General features: G+C 40.6%; 1 protein-coding gene across 6 annotated transcripts in view; it reads right to left on the reverse strand.

Moving 5' to 3' along the window:
• HECTD4 (HECT domain E3 ubiquitin protein ligase 4) overlaps window positions 1–19,335 on the reverse strand; it is a 165,260-nt gene that overhangs the window by 91,347 nt on the left and 54,578 nt on the right. For all 6 annotated transcript variants that reach the window (XM_033098456.1, XM_033098451.1, XM_033098450.1 and 3 more), the window contains exons 7-9: window positions 18,670–18,840; window positions 6,891–7,083; window positions 3,466–3,624 (exon numbers count right to left, since the gene is read on the reverse strand). In XM_033098456.1, the coding sequence (XP_032954347.1) occupies window positions 3,466–3,624; window positions 6,891–7,083; window positions 18,670–18,840 (523 nt within the window). The remainder of the gene's footprint in view (window positions 1–3,465; window positions 3,625–6,890; window positions 7,084–18,669; window positions 18,841–19,335) is intronic.

Here is a 19,335-nt window from a genome sequence, read left to right on the forward strand (position 1 = left end):
TGGTGATGGCAAGCATGGGCTTTCGGTGTCTGGGTTTGAATTCCGGCCCTCCCACTCCTGTGTGACCCTGGGAAATTTCTTGAACCTCTCTGTTTCCCCAGGTGTAAAGTGGAGAGAATAGAAGTACCTACCTTACACAGTTGTAGTGAAGACAAAGTTAAAATATGTCCAGGATGTACAGCGGCAAGTACGTGCTAGCTGCTGTTGTTATTATTTTCTCCACTTCCAAACACAAAATGTGAGCACTGTGTCACTTGAGCGTCTTTGTTTTTCTTGTTCCCATCACCCTAGGGTTCAGAGCCTCCCCACACCTGATTCAGCTATAATCTAAACTATACTCTTTGTGTCTATTCCATTTTCCACTTGTTCCATCCTGCACACCAACCAAATGATCTTCCCCAAATCTCTCTTTCACTGTGTTTACCATGCATAGGCCTCTCCCCCCACTTGGCTACTTATCTGAATAAAACCTGTTTTTCATGACTTTAACTCAAAACCTCATGAAGTCTTTCCCTCCTACCCTACTCCACAATGACCCTTTCTTTCTGACTCAGCAGCACATACATCTGCTCCCCAGCTCGGGCAGTGACACAGCATCGCACGTCATTTTCTAGTTGTTTCTCACACCTACATCATTTCTCCCAAGCAGACTCTGAGCTCTCTGAGGTAAGGACCACTTCATCCACTTACTGAGCAGCCCCCACGGTGACGGATGTGGGACGGGACACAGAAGGAATGTAAGCATTTATTGATTCACTGGTCTAAAATAGAATCACTGTGTAAGCTATATCCTCATGGAAAAAAAATAGCACCGTGAAGCCCTGCTTTTCTCAAATGGGGCCAATTTCAACTGAGTGAAAAAGCCATGCCAAGAAGACGGAAAAAGAGTTTAGTAAGACGAGTGGTCAATAAAAAGACAAATAACCCAATTTAAACATGGAAAAAGGGTTTGAATAGGTTTTTCTCCAAAGAAGATATACAAATGGCCAATAAGCACAAGAAAAGATGTTCAACATCATTAGTCATTAGGGAAACGCAAATCACATCCACTAGGATGGCTATAATTAAAAAAAAAAAAGGAAATTAACAAATGCCAGTGATGTAGAAAAATTAGAAGCATTCTACATTGCTGATGAGAATGGAAAATGGTGTGGCCACTTTGAAAACAGTGTGGCAGTCCCTCCAAAGGGTAAACACAGAGTTACCATATGACCCAGAATTCTACTTCTACATATATATATATATATATATATATATATATATATATATATATATGTTTATATATGTGTGTGTATATATATATATCCAAGAGAAATAAAAATATGCCCACACAAAACCTGTACATGAATGTTCACAGCAGCATTATTCAAAATAGCCAAAAAGTAGAAACTACCCAAGTGGAAGTATATCCACACAATGGAAAATAATTCAACCATAAAAATGAAGTAATGATTCATGCCACAACATGGATGAGCCTTGAAAACATTGTTAAAAAAAAATGCCAGTCACAAAAGTACATATATTGTCTAATTCCATATATATGAAAAAGTACAGAATAGGTGAATCCACAGAGACAGGAAGTTGACCGGTAGATGCCAGAGACTAGAATGACGGGGTAAGGGGAATGACAGCTAGTGGGTATGAGGCTTCTATCTGGAGTTATGGAAATGTTCTAGAAGTAGACAGTGGTGCTGGTTGCACAACTCTGTGACTACACTAAAAACGACTGAACTATATACTTTAAAGGAGTGCATTTTATATTAAGTTGGTGCAAAAGTAATTGTGGTTTGAAAGGTTAAAAATAATTGCAAAAACTGCAATTACTCTTGCACCAACCTAATAGTGTGGAAGTTATATCTCAATAAAGCTGTGTTTTTTTTTTAAAAGACTAATAGGAAATTTACATCATTTACCCAAGGGCGAAAGGGGACATCTTGGTCACATGAACTGTTAGAGAAAACAAGCTGTTGACCAAAAGTCCAACCAATTTGATTTTACAGGCAAAAGAGTTCTGAAGTTGTTGTGAATACCTAAGTCCCAAATACATGCAATATGTGAAATGGCCTATAGGTTTAGTTGATGATAAACAATTTTTTTAAACTGCCAAGGTCAAATTTGTATCTGCAGGCTTCAGTTAGAGTAAGAATGCTTTTTAAAATATCTAAATTTGAAATATACTCCTTTAATGGAATTACAATAAGCGAATTATTTTAAGAGGCCAGAATATGAAATAATGGGAAATGGAAACAAGTAAACTGATTTTAAAACACTATACATGCCTAAGCAAATTTCAAGGAAAATAAGAACACACACAAAAAAAGCTACTATACATAAAAGGAACATTTTGGGATTTTTGGTTTTTATAGTTTTTTAAAATATGCTGACATACTTTATTGCATGTGATCGCCAAAAAATAGTATGTGATACCATTATCCTTTTATTTTTACAAGCAGGAAAACTGAGGCTCAGAGGGATTAGATGATGTCCCTAAGGCAAGAAAACTAGAAAATGGCAATGTAAAAGAAACAGTTTTGGTTCTATATTTTATCTCATCTGCTTTTTCTGAAGCCAAAATCACGCTGCTGTAATTACTCTTGTATGCCTCCATCTTTTATAAAACTATATGTACTCTTAACATTAATGGATTTCTGCGTATATTATTTTGTATTATGTATTTTTTGTATAACATTTCATATTCCGTGTTTCCCCGAAAATAAGACCTAGCCGGACCATCAGCTCTAATGAATCTTTTGGAGCAAAAATTAATGTAAGACCCGGTCTTATCTTAATATAAGACAGGGTCTTATGCAATATAAGACCAAGTCTTATATAAGACCCAGTATAATATAATGTAATTTAATATAATGTAATACTTGGTCTTATATTAATTTTGCTCCAACAGACGTATTAGAGCTGATGGTCCAGCTAGGTCTTATTTTCGGGGACACATAGTATGCGTCCTAAAATGAAGGTATTTCACATTTATTCTAATACCTTAAGAATCCTATCACAGTTGGTAGAGCTCTTGCTGTGTCACAACAAATAATGTGGCAATACATTTCCTAAAATTTTCCTGAACTCATTACTTCTAGTAATTTTCAGGATGATAGTTTTCAGAAATGCACTATTATATCAACTACAAAAACTGTATTTTTAATTCCTCCTAGCCTACAACTATATTGATAAGTTTTTTGTTGTTATTATCAAAGACCTATTGCATGAAAGAGAACTGACTCTGGGTGGTGAACACACAATGTGAGATATAGATAGGGTATTACAGAATTGTACACCTGAAATCTATGTAACTTTACTAACAATTGTCACCCCAATAACCTTTAATTAAAAAAAAAAGACCTACTGCAAACAACTGTTTAATAGAGAAAGTTTAAAATCATTAACAGAAAAGCCTTAAATTTCAAAGTTGGAGACAAATCGGGAAAAGTGCCACGAATAAAATTCACTTACTTTTTAAAGACGACAAACCACTTGTTCCACCAAAAAGAGAGCGGGTGGCAGAGCTGCCTGACCCCCCTGGAGGTGGGACCAGCATCACCAAGTACGTGCCACAGGTATATATGGGCGTCTTCCGAAGCATTTTTAGAGGTAGCCCACAGCTAGTATTTGCTGATAAAAGGAATGAAAATGGTGAGTAGAAATATTTGACACAGATTAATTTGATTGCCAAAACAGATTAGAGTATAATGAGGGAGCCCCAAATTCTAACAAGGATATACCCTGATTTAGAAAATAGAGCAAGAAGTAATAATCCAAAGAAAAAATAATGATCTCTGGCTCTGTACCCTGCCCCAAGCCTTCTGTTACATGAGCTGAACATTTCTCAAAGGTGTCCCCAAGAGTCAATGTGCCTGTGTCTCTAAAAATTCGTTCAAAAGGATGAACCCTCATGTGGATTAAATCTCAAAATAAGAGTCCTACTGTTTGTGTTTCCCCCAGAAAACTGTACTCCAATAGAGACCTTCCCATTTCTTCTAGAACAAGTTCTCAACAGGTTTGTGGTATTACATTTATCACAAACAGCTTTGAACATGAAATCAGCCAGAAATTTCAACCTATAGCTAATTAATAAAAGCTTTCACTATATCTATCACAAAATAATTTTATACCTGCATGATTTATGATAACCCATTATATATTTCCTTTCTTTTTAAGGTCAGTGACAAACGATCATTAAGAAAATAATGAATGTGGGGTGGCTGGTTAGCTCACTGGTTCGAGGGCGGTGCTAATAACACCAACGTTGCCAGTTCGACCCCCACATGGGCCACTGTGAGCTGCTCCCTCCTTAAAAAAAAATAAAATAAAATAATGAATGTCTCTAATCAAGAAGTATAAAAATGTACTTTAATCTCCCTTACTCGCTGGCAGATCTGAAAACACAGAGAGAACTTAAGGATTTTCTATACTAGTTGAATGAGGACTGATGACGGCAACAGAAAGCCAATCAGAGTGCTTTACCAGGATATAAGCTGTCAGGGTATAAAATATAACTGCCCAGAAAGATGGGAAATCTTCTTCAGATGGCGTACATTAGAAAAATGACACCTAATCTGTCTGATATTTGTTTTGAATGTCTGTGCTTCTAAAAGGCTCCATTTGTAAAAAAGTCCAAGCCCCAACAAGTATACTCTTCATTCAGGACAAATTCAGGAGCGTAAGTTTCCATAGGTAAGAAACCCGAAGGGACAATGACTGGCAAATTAGCAAATTTGTGAGCATAACTTTTTCAGCAAGATTTTAAATGGACTTACTCTTGTTAACATGGTAATAGGTATTAGTTTCTCACAGAATAAAAAATTCTAGACCCCCTGAATGTTGAATAGCCAAAAATTCACTTAGCTTGTAACTGGTGAATTTTTATGTAGCACTACCATGTGAAACGAATACACAGAGAATGTACATGAAAGTACAACGAGACAACACATTTAGACTACAAATTCCTGTTTTCACAGAACTCTAAATACACCCTTGCCTTCTGAGTTTTCTTTGATTTAGCTCATATTCTCTTATCCAACAAACATTCCTTTAGTATTTATGTGGTTCAGGGTAGGATTCAATTTTCTTCCAAGGGACAAACCCAAATGAATCTTTTAGCTAGTCAGGAATATGTTTATTTAGATAAAAAGAATGGTCCTCTTCAAAGTATTCCCATAACTCAAATTATCCACATGCCCAAGTCATAACAACTATTAATAATTCTCCCACTTATACTCCATACAACAGAGACTGTGGAAATAAAATGCTATCCTTCTTAAATCCTAATACAAACTAATAGTATTTAATTTGATAGTTCATGAATTAATCACAAATATTTTCTCTTCTTAATATGTCAATATATAAAAGGATTCAAACATAAAATTGCATTAAATTCATTAAACATATATTAATTCAGATACATTTTTCTATAGATAGCATCTTTTTCTAGCCGTTATCTTGGACTACAGTTGATGATTTATTATAAATTCACATAGTCGGTATATAATCTGTAAACAATTCAAAAATAATGGTTCTTAATCTTTTGGAGGCCATAGATGACCTTGGAAATCTGATGAAAATTATGATGGATACATGAAGATGTTATTTAAAGCTGGGGTGGAGAGCATGTTTATGACCCCTTAAGGGCTTATACCAGTTAAGAACTTCTGCTTTAAAAAGGCAGAACAGTGTATTTAGTAAGCTACCTTTTATTAAGAAAAGGAGGAAAATAAGAACACATAAATTTGTCTTGTATTTGCATAGAGAAATTCTGTAAGGATAAAAACTAATAAATATAGCTATCTATAGGGGGCAGGCTGGAGGCAAAATATAGGATGCACTAAGATGTGGGAGTAAGATTTCTCTGCATACACCTTTTTATTTTCACTTTGAAACTCTGTAAATGGATTATCTATTTTAAAACATTAAAGTACAAACTCTAAATGATAAATTCTAGAAAAAGCAATCTCTGCTGTGGAAGGTTTGCCTCTTACTTGCTTGGTCAAGATTACATTTAGTGAAGATGAGAAACAGGAGCTTTTTACATTCATGAAGCCTATGCTAAACATGGAATCAATTAATTGACACCAATGGTAAGGATGAGAAGGCATTTACAGTTAAAGACAAAGCCGTTTTGAATAATTACAGATTCATGTTAACTCATGTCCATAGACAAAAACATGTATTAGTTTGGAATAAAAAAAAATGAACAATGACTGAAAAGAAATAAAAGGGTAAAATCTGTAAAGCCAAGTGCTTTTATGGCACATTGTAAGCGCTCAATAAAAAGTATTGCCAGAATTCCACAGGCAGCTCTCACTAGTTACAAGCTGAACACATCAGGCCATGAAAAGACACGCAGGAAATTGAAACGCCTATTGCTAAGGGAAAGAAGCCCATCTGAGACGGCTACATAATGTCTGATTCCAACTATATGACATTCTGGAAAAGGCAAAACTATGAACACGATAAACAAATCAGTGGTGGCCAAGGGTTGGGGAGGGGGAGGGATGAATAAGTGGAGCACACCGAGGATTTTCAGGGAAGTGAAACTACTCTGTATGATCCAGTAATGGTGGGTACATGTCATTATACATTTATCCAAACCCACAGAATGGACACCACCAAGAGTGAAACCCAAGGTAAACTATGGGCTTTGGGTGATGATGTGTCCATGTAGGTTCATCCACTGTAACAAATGTACCATCTGGTGTGGGATGCAGACAGTGGGGGAGACTACGCATGTGTAGGGCCGGGGTGCATGGGAAATCTCTGTACCTTCACTCAATTTTGCTGTGAACCTAAAACCGCTGTGTGTGTGCGCGTGCGTGCGTGTGTGTGCACACAGCTGAACGGAGCTATTCCACGTTAGGAGGTGCTGAGCACAGGGAGCATACCTGCTTGGTCCTCTTTCAGGGTGTTGGAGATGGTGGAGCCAGTGAGGGCGGCCAGCGTCGCCGATGGGGAAGCTCGATACCGGGAAAGTCTGCTCAGAAGCATCTCGTTAATGCTTTTCGCAGATTCACCCTCTTTTCTCATTAGAATTGTGCGTTCCTGAAGCGGATGGGCTACATACACACCATTTTCAACCTAATATTTAAAGAAAAAGAGGTGCTTAAATGATATCTGTTTCCATTTAGTTAGCAAATCTCTATTGGAAAATTGCATTATTGTGATCTGGTTCCTCAGAAACATTTCCAAAAACTGCCCTGGGGTAGAGGTAACCTCAAAACTTAAGTGCTCCACAGGAACTACTAAGAACAAAAGAAAGGCTAAGTTTGAGAGCTTTCATTTCGCATACTAGCCCAGGTTCTAAAAGTAATGAGCCAAGTTTAATAAATTCTACGAAAGGTCATTATTAAAATTCCTTGTATCGAATTCCACAGGCAGCTCTCCCTAATTACAAGCTTCTGACAGGTACCAGTACGATGAGAGGAAAACAAATCAGTTTCTGATTTACTGTTAAGTACAACTATGAGGATGATGTCTTCTTGAAATAGAATTAGTGGCTAAAATCCAAGCTCTGTATTAGCCGCAGTTAACATTAGCCCCAGCTGCCTGGGTACTGGCGGAGCAAGGGAGAGAAAGGCAGACTTTGTCTGCTAAAAATATATGCCAACGTCGACTGGATCCTTGCGGCTGCTTGGCAGTTCCTCATTCATCACTTGATTATTCCCCAGCGAAAGCCCTGCAGTGACGATTCCAAAATTCCTTTCCCAGTGTTGAGCTCGACTTGAAGCAGACCACCTGGCTCTACTGCTAGAAAGATCCAGACCATTTACTGTAAGCTGCTTGCACTCATCTTTCTTCCAACTCAGGAATCTTTGTATCCAGCCTCGTGTTTTCTTCCCTTTCTCATTATAATTCAGACAGAGGAAGGAGCACTTCATCTCATGTAGTTTAAAGTGAACTGCTCCACCTCTGCCTCCTGTCTAACTGCTCCCTCAGTTAACTCCCTCGGCCCCTTCCTTGTCAGTGTCTCCCTCTCTACTGGCTTCCTCTCCCTGGTTTCACCTCATCACAAGTCTTTGAAATCTTAAACGAAACCATGGTGGCCCATGGAAATGCCATCCCTTTCCTCCACTTCCATTCGCTGTCAAATATCTCGAATATGTGTCACGTAGCCTCTGCATCACACTGCGCTCTTCCACACCGGGGCTCCTGGATCTGGCTGGGGTCTCAGAAACTGGTGCCACCAGCGAAGGCGGCTAGGACTGGCCTGCTGCTGTGGGGATCAGAGACCAGAGGGAACAGCAGTGCGAAGTGGTAAGGCTTAGAAGAAGCAAATAAGAAGCAAAGATGGAGTCCAAAGTGAAAGGTTGGTAACAGAAGAGGCAGGAGAAAGCAAGCAAATTCAGCAGAGCCAGGAAAGAGTCCCAGAAGGAGCTGTACAGAGTGGGGAGACTTTTATGACACATTCACAAATGATAAGGGAAAGGATTTCTTAGAGTCCAAAAATGCTGCTTCTATTTCCTCAACCCTGCTTCTTAACCCTTTCAAGTTCCTTCACGCGCACCACCAAACCAGTGGACATTCTTGATGGTCCACGAGTAACCTAAACCCAGGACCACCCACATGGTTGCCAGCCTTCTTGGGGTTCTCCTTCCTCGGTCTTGGCGGTAGACCTCAGTACTGGTTTGCTGTTTTGTTTTTTGCACAGGAACCTGTGTACAAAGCACTGTGCTAGTGGGCAAAGCCAACACAGTCCCTGCCTTCCTTACTCTCCCTCTTATTTGCTGGTTCCACGTCTCCACTTACTAACAGAGCTTCCCTAGGATTAGACCTAGTCTGGTGTCAGACCTCCAGCTTCCTGTTGACAGCACTTCCCACCATTTGGGCTCAGGGAGAATGTCACCTCCTTAAAGAAGTCTTCCCTGATTACTAGATTACTAGTCTAAAGACTCTCCACCACCCCCTCAAGCCAGAGCACCCCCTCAATCAGCCTGTTTTGTTATCTGCACAACACCACCCTGAAATTGCCTTATTCATTCATTTATTGCTTGCCCTTCTGCTTTCCCCGCCAGCCCCCCGAGCGTAGGGGTCCTGCCTGCCTCATTCACCACAACATGCCCAGCACTTAAGAGGCACACACAGTAAACACTTGATGCCTTGCCGAATAAACAATTCAGGGCTCTCCCCCAAATGCAATCCTACATTTCTATAGACAGACCCATCCTTGCTACTGAGATCCAGGCCCACTTTTCTAACGGCCTCCCACTCCCCGGCATTTGGACTTGAATAGCCTACTGTAGCCTCAAATTTAACACATTCACATCTTACCACACCGTTGTACCCCTACGTTCCTACTAAACCAACCTTTACCAAGCCTCGCTCTATTTATGTCTCACAACTCTAACTATACCCCTCCAAAGGCATCCAAGATAAAAATCAATCACTTAAGCTTGACATTCAAAAGTATTGCTCAGTCTAAGAGAAAAACAATGGGTAACTTTAAAAAACTATATTACAGTGTTCAAGCACCTTGAAAATACTGCAAACCTGATACAACACCTGTAAGAAGCAAAGCAGACCAAGGATTGGGGCACAAGTGGTCAAACTGCCATACTTAGCGAAGCAGCTCTTCAGGACTGAAAAGCTAATGGTTGAGAAAGGTGGGAAGAGGCTCAAAGGAGCACGAAGAGCACAGGGTGAGTGGTGACAAGAAGCTCCCCTCCCTGGCCCAAGCCACCATCGCCTCCAGCCGGACGACTGAACTAGCCTCTCAACTGGTCTCCCCATTTCCACCTGGGCACCCCATGCTTTCTGCTCCACACACTGGTCAAGGATCACTTACAGCTGTAAATAAAACCTTGTCCTTCCCTGTTGAAATACGCAGTGGCTTCCCAACACACTTATAATAAAAACCAAACTGCTGCTAAGGCCCATCGCGCCCACCACCCACCGACCGCCCCGCCTCGGCTCACCCTTCCACACACCGTCAGCCACAGCGGCCTTCTGTCTATCCCTCCTGCAAATACCCTGCTTCCTCCTCACTCGGGGCCTGGTATTTGCTGTTCCCCCTTCTTGGACTACACAACCTTTCCGGTTGGCCCAGGACTGAAAGTCCCACGTCCTGAGAACTCTCTCAGTCCCAGGCAAACTGGGGTGGTTGGTCACCCCGACAGGATGGCTGGCTGCTTTTTATAACTCAGGTCTCAGCTCAGATGTCCATCCTCAGGAGGCCCTATCTCCAGCCAAACTAAAGCAGCTCCCACCTCCACCCGACCCGCTCTCTACCAGTGTCCTGTTTGATTTTCTCCCCAGCGCTGATCAGTAGCTGAAATTACGTTGCTCTTGTTGTTTACTTTCTTATTGTCCAACTCCCCACACTCTAATGTAAACTCCTTGCTGCTGTGCTACCCAGATAAGGCAACATAGTAGGTCCTGGATTAATACTGGATGAATGAAAGGCATCTTAGCCGTCCAGAACGTACGTAATTCAAAGAAAACACTAAACCCGTAGGGAGACGGGGAAAGGAACCTAATGTGTTCAGTACTCTGCCAACCATCTGTTTAGGAGAGAACATAACAAGGACAAAATAGCAGTCAAATTATCACTGACTCTATCTAAAGAACAGCCATTTATAGAGAGCACATAGGGGCAGGAAGAACTCTCAGAACAAAACAGAGGTGAAGATGTAAAACCTGGGATCTCAGAAGGTAAAAAAGAGTTACAGGGATTCTCAGGCGGGGACGTGTCCGGTGTGGAAGTAACGGAACCAGGCAGGAAGATTCCGTGCCTCACAGTCTGTAGTCTTCAAGTCCGCAAAAGGCCCGTGACTCTAAGCAGTAGACTGTCACACGGGTGGCCTCAGTGAACAACGTGCCCTGGCATCCATGCCCTTGTTTAGGCCCCTCTCACACGGACTCTGCGCTTGGCCACTGGAAAGCACGATGCAAGCAGCGGCTCGATACGCACTTCTCTGCTTGAAAAGCTCCCATCTGAAAGCCAGTCCAGTCTCTGTGCTATCAAGAGGTTCAGCCTAGGTCACTGAGGGCAAGAGAGACTCTGGAAGACGAGAGGCCACCTGGAATGGGACAGCCCCAGCCAAGCTCCAAGCTGAATGAAGCTGCGGGTGTGATTTCAGCTTCAGCACATGGAGAAGAACCACCACCCCACGGAGACCAGCCAACCTATAAATCGCTGCAGCTTGAAGTCACTTAGTTTTGCGTGGTTTATTGAACAGAAGGAGATAATTGAAATATCCCAAATATGAGAAGATTTCTGTGATCCAAGTGTTAGAAGTTGTTTTAGATTAATGATAGCTTATAAATTAATTAGGTAGGGTATTCTTTTTCTTTACATCAAACTCCTAACTATATTTCTGTAGTCAACTTACACAATGATTAGTTATCTAATTCCATTCTAAGTTAATAAGAAATCATTTTGAGAGACAAGTTGGATCCTACTCTCTGATATCCATTTATTTTAGGCAATCCTTTAATCCTTTAGTTTTCCCTCAATCCTAGGTATCAAGAGGCCTATTTTATAGATCAAATAGCTGATTTTTTCATGAAAAATACATTGGAAGGGCACTGGTGGTATTCAAGGTTCCAAGAAATGTTTTTAATATATTTTTTCTGATTATAAAATTGATATATGGTCTCTTCTATAGTTGTTTAGTCTCTGTGAGAGTCTACAAGTCTTGCTTTAGTCTATTCTTGATCCAAAAGCTACAATAGACTTTTAAAAGCAGGTCCCGCTCAAAAGTCTCCAAGAGCTTCCCATGTCGCTTGGAATAAAACCCAAACACCTTGCAAGGGCCTACAAGAGATGGACCTGGATACTTCTCCAACTCTATCTCCCATCACGCACCCTCTCATCTCTGCACTTGAGCGAGGTAAAGAAGAATGTGTATAATCAATCACCATTTGTGGAAAAATAAAAAACAAAAATATACATGCATATTTGTATGTGCTTATATTATCTCTGGAAGGATATAGGAGAAAATGTTAACATTGCTTATCTCTGGGGATAGGAGGCATGGTAGGAGGCGATGTAGGGTAGGTGAGACACTTGTACCATTTGAGTTTTGAAACTATGTGAATATATCATCTATTTTTAAAAATAATATTTTTAAAAACATTAAAACAATGTAACTGGCACTAAATTTGGAGAGAAACTTACCAGTACGTCCAAGTATCTGGTTGAAATCATAATTCTTTCCAATAATTCTCATTAGCCACATCTATGTGGCAAATATTTATACTATTTAGAAACCAAAATTTATCATGAATCAGCCAAGTAAAGAATTTCAGTATTCAGCCATAAAAAAAGAAGGCTATCCTAGCACTCGTGACAACATGAATTAATCTTGAGGGTATTATGCTAAGAGAAGTTAAGTCAGGCAGAGAAAGACAAATGCTGTATGATCTCACTAATATGTGGAAGATAAAAAAGTTGAACTCATAGAAACAGTAGCATGGTGGTTGCCCGGGGCTACAGGATGGGGGAGATGGGGAGATGTTGGTCAAAGGGTACAAAGTATCCAAAGTATCCGTCAGCAGGTAAGTCCTGGGGATCCAATGCACACTACAGTTAATGATACTTTGTTGTATACAAGTACTTAGACTCTGCTGAGAGCACATCGCAAATGTTCTTACCACACACACAAACATGCTAACATGTGCAGTGATGGATGTGTTAACTAACTCGATTGTGGACATCGTTTCACAATATATACATGTGTCAAATATTCACATTGTACACCTTAAAAATATACAGTGTTATTTGTCAGCTATATTTCAATAAAGCTGGGAGGGGGCAAAGAATTTCAAGTCTAGAAACCTTTGAATCATCTAATCTGAAGCCCTCATTTTATAGATAAACTTTGTCCGATTTGGCCCAGGCAGTTCACCAGAAAGCTATGGCTAAGCCGTATCATTTGTGAATTTCAAAGCAAGGGATATTATCTATTCCATAATTTAAATTTTAAACATCAAAGTTAAAAATACTTCAATGTCCCCATAATCGACTACCTCTCTCCAATTTCTCTCCTTTTTTCCTAACAAACCTCTGGAGAGAATTACCTCTTCTCCACCTTCTCGTCGCCACCTTCCTCCTCGACCAACTCCTCTGGCTTCCACCTTCCCACGCCCCACAATGTTCTTGCTGAGGCTGTATCATCAAGGGCTTTCGTATTTGCCATTCAAAAGACCTCTTTCACGCTCAATCTTGACTTCCCAGCAGAACGCAACGCTGCTAACTAAGTTCTCCTTTCTATGAAAACTTACTTGTTTTCTGAATTAATTTTTTAAAGCCCATTTTAAAACTTTTAAAAAGATGAATGATGAAAAGCAAGTCTTGCCACACCACTTCCCCTCCCCAGAGGTAACCAATGCTGCCATTTTTTTGTGATGCTTCTACTCACCCATTCATTCAACAAATACTTAGTAAGCACCTACTGTGTGCTGGCCATCGTTCTAGGTGCTGGGGACACAGCAGTCAACAAAAATGACCAAAATCCCTACCCTCCTGGAGCTGACATTCTAGGCAAGGGAGACAGTGAATCGACAAATAAATGGGTAGTAATAAGAGCTATGAAGAAAAATAAAGCAGGGCAAAAGGGATAAAAAGGGACAGGATTTTATTTTATATAAAATATTTTGTATGGAAGAGTCAAAAAGGTCTTTCAGATAAGGTGATATTTGAGCAGAGACCTAAAAAAGTGCAAGAACAAGCCACGCGGTTATCTGCAAGACCACGTCCTGGCACAGGGTCCCCAGATGGGGGAACACTTGGTGTTCTGCATGTCAGCAAGGAGGCCGGCTGTGGCTCGAGGGGCATGAGAGGGAGGAGAGTGGTAGAGGGCCCAAACCATGTAGTGCCTTCACAGAGGTAACAAAATTTGGGATATACTTTGAAAGTAGAGCAGGCAGCATGTGCTGATGGGACATGGAATTTGGGAAGGACAAAAAGGAATCGAGAGTGACACTAAAGGGGGCATACTGAGTTTGAGGTGACTATCGGACTTCCAAATGGAAAAGTCCCATATGCTGTGCATACACAAAATAAACACCCACATCAGAGCACATCTAGAGTTCCGGGGCAGCTTTTGGCTGCGAAGCCAGTGTGGCATCATCAGTATATAGAGGTGTTTAAAGCTGTAAGACAGGATGAGAACAACCAGGGAGTTAGAGCAGACGGAAGGGTCCTGCAAATGGGTCTTGCTCACGTGATTGTTGAGAAGTAGGGAAGGCCAGACTGGGCAGGAACCACCAGTGAGAGGGGAAGTCCTGGGAGTCTCCCACAAGCCAAGTGAAAACAGTTTCAAGAATGTGGGAGTGATAAACCACATTAAATGCTCCTAAAAGGTCAAGTGAAAAGAAGGCTGAGTTGACCCTGAACTTAGTAATGTGGAAGTCCCCAGCGAACTTGGGAAGAGCTGTTTTGGTGGCAGGATCAGGATACAAAACTGACTGGAGTGAGTTCAAGACAATGGAAGGAAAGGCATAAAAACAGTAAGAAGCGCTTTGAAGAGTTTTGCTGGAAAAGGGAGCCAAAGATAGGGGAGTGGAGGCGGGTATGGGTCAAGGAGTTGTGTTTTAAAGACAGGATATCCTCTAAAGTATTTGTATGCTGTGGTGAATGACCCATTGAGCGAGGAAAGCTGTTCACACAGGAGAAGGGCAACTGCAGAAAGAATCTGTCCTGCCCCACTTGCATTCCACTGCAGGCAGCAACACCACACAGTGTTCGGAACCTAGCTTTTTATACTGAACAATATAGCTTGGAAATCAATTGACTTGAGTCCATGCAGAGCGGCCTCATACTTTTTAACAGCTACAGTGTTCCATTCTGTCAAAGTACCATAGGCAGTTAGCCAGATATGCATGTTTAGCCTCCCGAGTCAGCATTTCAGAAGCTGCGAAACTAGTAGCCAGTGCTACTTAAATTTATTTTATTTAATGAGGAAAAATTTTAAACATATGCAAAAAATAGAGAATAATACAAAGAACCTCCATATACCCATCATCCAGGTTCAACTATCAGCCAGACACTGCCCCACCTGTTTAACCTATCCACCTCTTTTTCTGCTCAAGCATTTGAAAGCACATCCCAGACATCGCACAGTCCCACTTCTGAAAACTGCACTAGGTATCTCTCAAAATACGGACACTTTCTCATGTAATCACAATGCCATTACGATACTAAGAATAACCCGTTGGTGTCATCTAACATTCGTTTTATATTCAAAATCCAAATTGTCTCCAAAAAGGTTGTTTTTAGAGTTGGCTTGTTTGATTCACATCCCAAAACCAGCCAGAGTATTCTCTGAATCTAGAGCAGGCTCCTTCCTCCCGACTTATTATTTCATGCCACTGCAGAGGCTATTTCAGCTGTTCTATTTCCTTCAGGGCATGTATGGGCTTTTGATTGTATAACTATTTGTCTAAAACTATCTTTATGTTGTCTTTATATTTGACTGATACTCTGGTTGACCACCGACTTCTCGTTTGGAAATCAATTTCCCTCAGAATTTTGAAAGCACTACTCCATTTTTGCATCTAATAATGCTATTGAATAGCCTGGTGTTTTTTTTTTAATTTCCCATCATGTGTACAAGATTTTATTTTATTTCTGGAAGCTTTAGAATCCTCTGTTTCTGATAATCTGAAATTTCAGGATGAAGGGCCACAGTGTGGGCATTTTTCATTCACTGAGCTAGATAACTTTACATGTGGACGCCAGTGGCCTTTGTGATCTGTTTTTCTTGGATTGTATCTTATCATGTTCCTCTCTTTATTTTCTCTATTCTCTTCTTGGAACGCCTATTATTAATAGTAAGACTTTCCATGGATTACTCCTCTACGTTTTATCTTCTTTCTCATATTTACTGTTCTACATCTTTGTCCTATTTTCTGGGAAATTTCTTATTTTTAACGCTGTTATGAATTTTAAAATTTTGACAATCAGTTTTCATTTCCAGGGGCTCTTTCTATTAGCTGATGGTGTTCTCTTGACATCCTGTCCTGTTTTATGAATGCAATATTTTCTCACATCTCACAGACTAGTTAGTGTTTATAAAGCTTTATTCTACTCCTTTTATTCGCTGCTTTTCTGATATTTCATTTTCAAATTGGAAGCTTTCCTCATTTGTCTAGAGATCCTTGGTTGGCTGCTTTTTAAAAAAATTATTTAAACTTTTTATTAGGGTAATTTTGAAATGTACACAAAACAAGAGGGAAAGGTATAATGTGCTTCCCGTGTATGCATCGCCTGGCTTCAATAATTATCAGTGCTTCACGAATATTTTTAATCTATCCCCGACCCCTCTATACACATACCTCTCCAAATTGGGGGGATTTGTTTGTTTTTTGTTTTTGTAGCTGCCTTTTTTTTAACAGTTCAGCACCAATCAGGAAAGCTGTGCACATGGCTGAGGCTTGCTTTCTAGAACACATCAACTGTGGGTGATACACTGGGCAGCAAGTGTTTCCTTAAATGAACCCCAATGTCAGTATCAAGGTCCTTTTTCCATGCTCATTCAGTTTCTTTGGAAACCAACGTCTAGTCTTTGGCCTGGGCAGATGGCATCTGAGCACAACTGTCGTGTGCTCCAGGAAGGGGTGGACTGCGCCTTTTACGAAGCGTCAGCCTACGACGCTGTCTCCCGTGGCTCTGCACTGTCCAGGACACCCCCAGTTCCCAAGGGGCTCTAAGGCTGGGTAGGGGGAAGCACGTCCCTCAGGATTCCCCTGCACAGACTTTTAGTTTGGGCTTTCCCCACACTGCCGGACAGGAAAGGACCCTACCATCTCCGTCTTCTAAAGTAGGGAGACAACACATACTGCCTACAGCCGAGGAACAAGAAGTAAAGCATCAACTATAAGTTACAAAGAGAAAATGAATGCAGTAAATACATCAGAAGGAATAAGAGGAAGAATTGAACCAAATCATCACAGCAAAAAACAAAAACAAAAAACACACAATATATGGAGATCATAAACGAAGAAACAACAATGCAAACCTTTTACTTAGAGATATGGAAGGAATCACCAGGAGAACAAAAAGCTGAAACCATGAAAGTAACTGCCTCTGAGAAGCAGGCCCGGGGGTGGCACAGGGGACTCTCGCTTTTCAGTGAGCCCGGAGGTGCCACCTGAAGTGTTAACCCACACACACGTAGCTCTTTGAATACAATTTTTTTCTTCTAATTTAACAAACGCATATCAGGGAAGGGGGAATTCTTCAACGTTTTCCCATTATTCTCAGGATAAAGACCTAAAATCTTTTAACCAGCTAGTAAGTCTCTTTAAAAATAAAACAAAACAAGCTTTTCTGAAAATTTCATTATGAATACATGTTCAAGTCGTACAATGTCTAGCAGACCAATTCAGAGATTCCACCTAGCTAAAACATTTTATAAGACAATGAGAGAAGATTGAGAGAAGACTGAGAAACTCGGTAGAAACAGAAAAGACTGTACATTAAGGTTACTAGACTCCGACTGACAGTCAGCTGGCAGGATGGGTGACCGATTTCCCAGAACAAGTTTTAACCTATTAAAACTTATTAGAAAATTGCTTCAATGTTCTTTTTTTTTTTCAGGAATACTAATTTCTTCCCAGAAAAAGGCTGTAAATTACACCATGAAAAAAAGGTTTTGTCACAGACCTGGCTTGGGACAATTTTTTCCTCTGCAAATATAATCTAGACTAGCGCTGTCGAGTAGAACTTTCTTCGATGATGGAAATGTTCTGTATCTTCGCTGTTCAGTATGATAGCCACTAGCCAGCCGCTCTGGCTATTGAGCACTGGAAATGTGGCTCATGCAACTGGGCAACTAAAGGTGTTATTTTATTTACTTCTCATTAATTTAAGTTTAAACAGCCACATGTGGCTACCGGCTGCTGCACTGGACAGAGCAGGCCTAGACTACCGTGGCCTCCAGCCTCTTCTCGCTCCAAGCTCTCCTTCTCTCTGCGTTCCAGCCACTCTAGCCCGCTGTCATTTCCGAAAACACGCACGCCCACTCCGGCCCCAGAGCCATTGCACCTGTGGTCTCCTCATTCTAGAATGTTCTTCCCCAGCCTACTACCCAACTTCTTCATCTTGTTAACTACTACTTTCCTTTCACTACTTAAAATCGTGTTGTACACTTATGTGCTCATTTGTTTATCATTAAGTTTTCTGTCTTCCCCCCGCACCCCAAACGCACCCAACCAGCCGGGGTACAAGCTCCATTTGAGCAGGGGTCCTGACCACCTTGCCCATCACTGAACTCCCACCACCTAAATACCCCACTGCCCAGCTCTCAGTAGGCAATCAGCTAGTATCTAGTGAACAAATGAATGCCTTCTCACAATTTCAAATGTCATTTCTCTCGGGGATTCCCAACACCTATCAATAGACCCAATTTTGCTACTCCAATTTAGTTCCACATTTCCAGAAAGCCCCATGAGCATTTCTACTGAAAAACTCCACTGCCTACACATTAACTGTTGGTATCTCCACTCTGTTGCCACATTCACCTTCAGAAACCTTGGCTTTACTTGGTCACACAACTCCAAACACAGAAACTTTCCAAGATACCCAAGAGAAAACTCAATTTGGAGGCAAGAGTGAAAACACTGTACATACTCCAAGTTTCCTACGTTCTTTGTAAACCAATATAAAAAGAAAGCCAATAGAAATGTCTGTGCAAAGCCACAAAGTGAGAAAGTGAAACTTACCACAAGTTCAAAAATGTCCATGAAGACAGAATGCCCCTTAGGTGTCTTCTCGTTCAGACTGGCAGGGGACCAGATCCAATAGAAGTAAGTACCGTCTGAAGAAAGGTGCACGGTGCTCATAGTGCTGCCAACGGGGAGGTGATTGGCTGGCATTGGCACCGTCTGGCACACCTGGACACAAGAAGGAGGAAAACATCAGTGTGACATATAAAGTCTCATTAATTCTATCAGTTCATCATTAATGCTACTAAGTCCCAGGTGAGAATTCAATAGGCTTCCTGGTCAAAATAAAACTGATCTTTATCTCTAAGAATACATGACAATTACATGATAGAAATATAAAAGTTCATACAATCGGCCATGCAACAGATAAAAAGATTCTTGAAATTAAATTCAAATTACATTTTTAAAAAATGTATTCACTAAACACTTTGAAACCTGCTATGCATGTGTGTTTTATCAAATATTAAAAACAAAGTTTTAGGGAAATAGTACTTTCTGACATTTCCTTAGTAAATGAATTAAGACTATTAATTATATTTAAAAGACAGGAACTATATCTTATCTATCCTTATATCCCCAGCACTTAATTCAGAGTCTAACAAAGTTAAATAATAAATATGGAAGGAAGGGGGGAAAGAGGCAAAAGGAAGGAAAGGGAAAAGG

Source organism: Rhinolophus ferrumequinum, chromosome 25 (genome assembly GCF_004115265.2).
Source record: "Rhinolophus ferrumequinum isolate MPI-CBG mRhiFer1 chromosome 25, mRhiFer1_v1.p, whole genome shotgun sequence".
Taxonomy (NCBI): Eukaryota; Metazoa; Chordata; class Mammalia; order Chiroptera; family Rhinolophidae; genus Rhinolophus; species Rhinolophus ferrumequinum.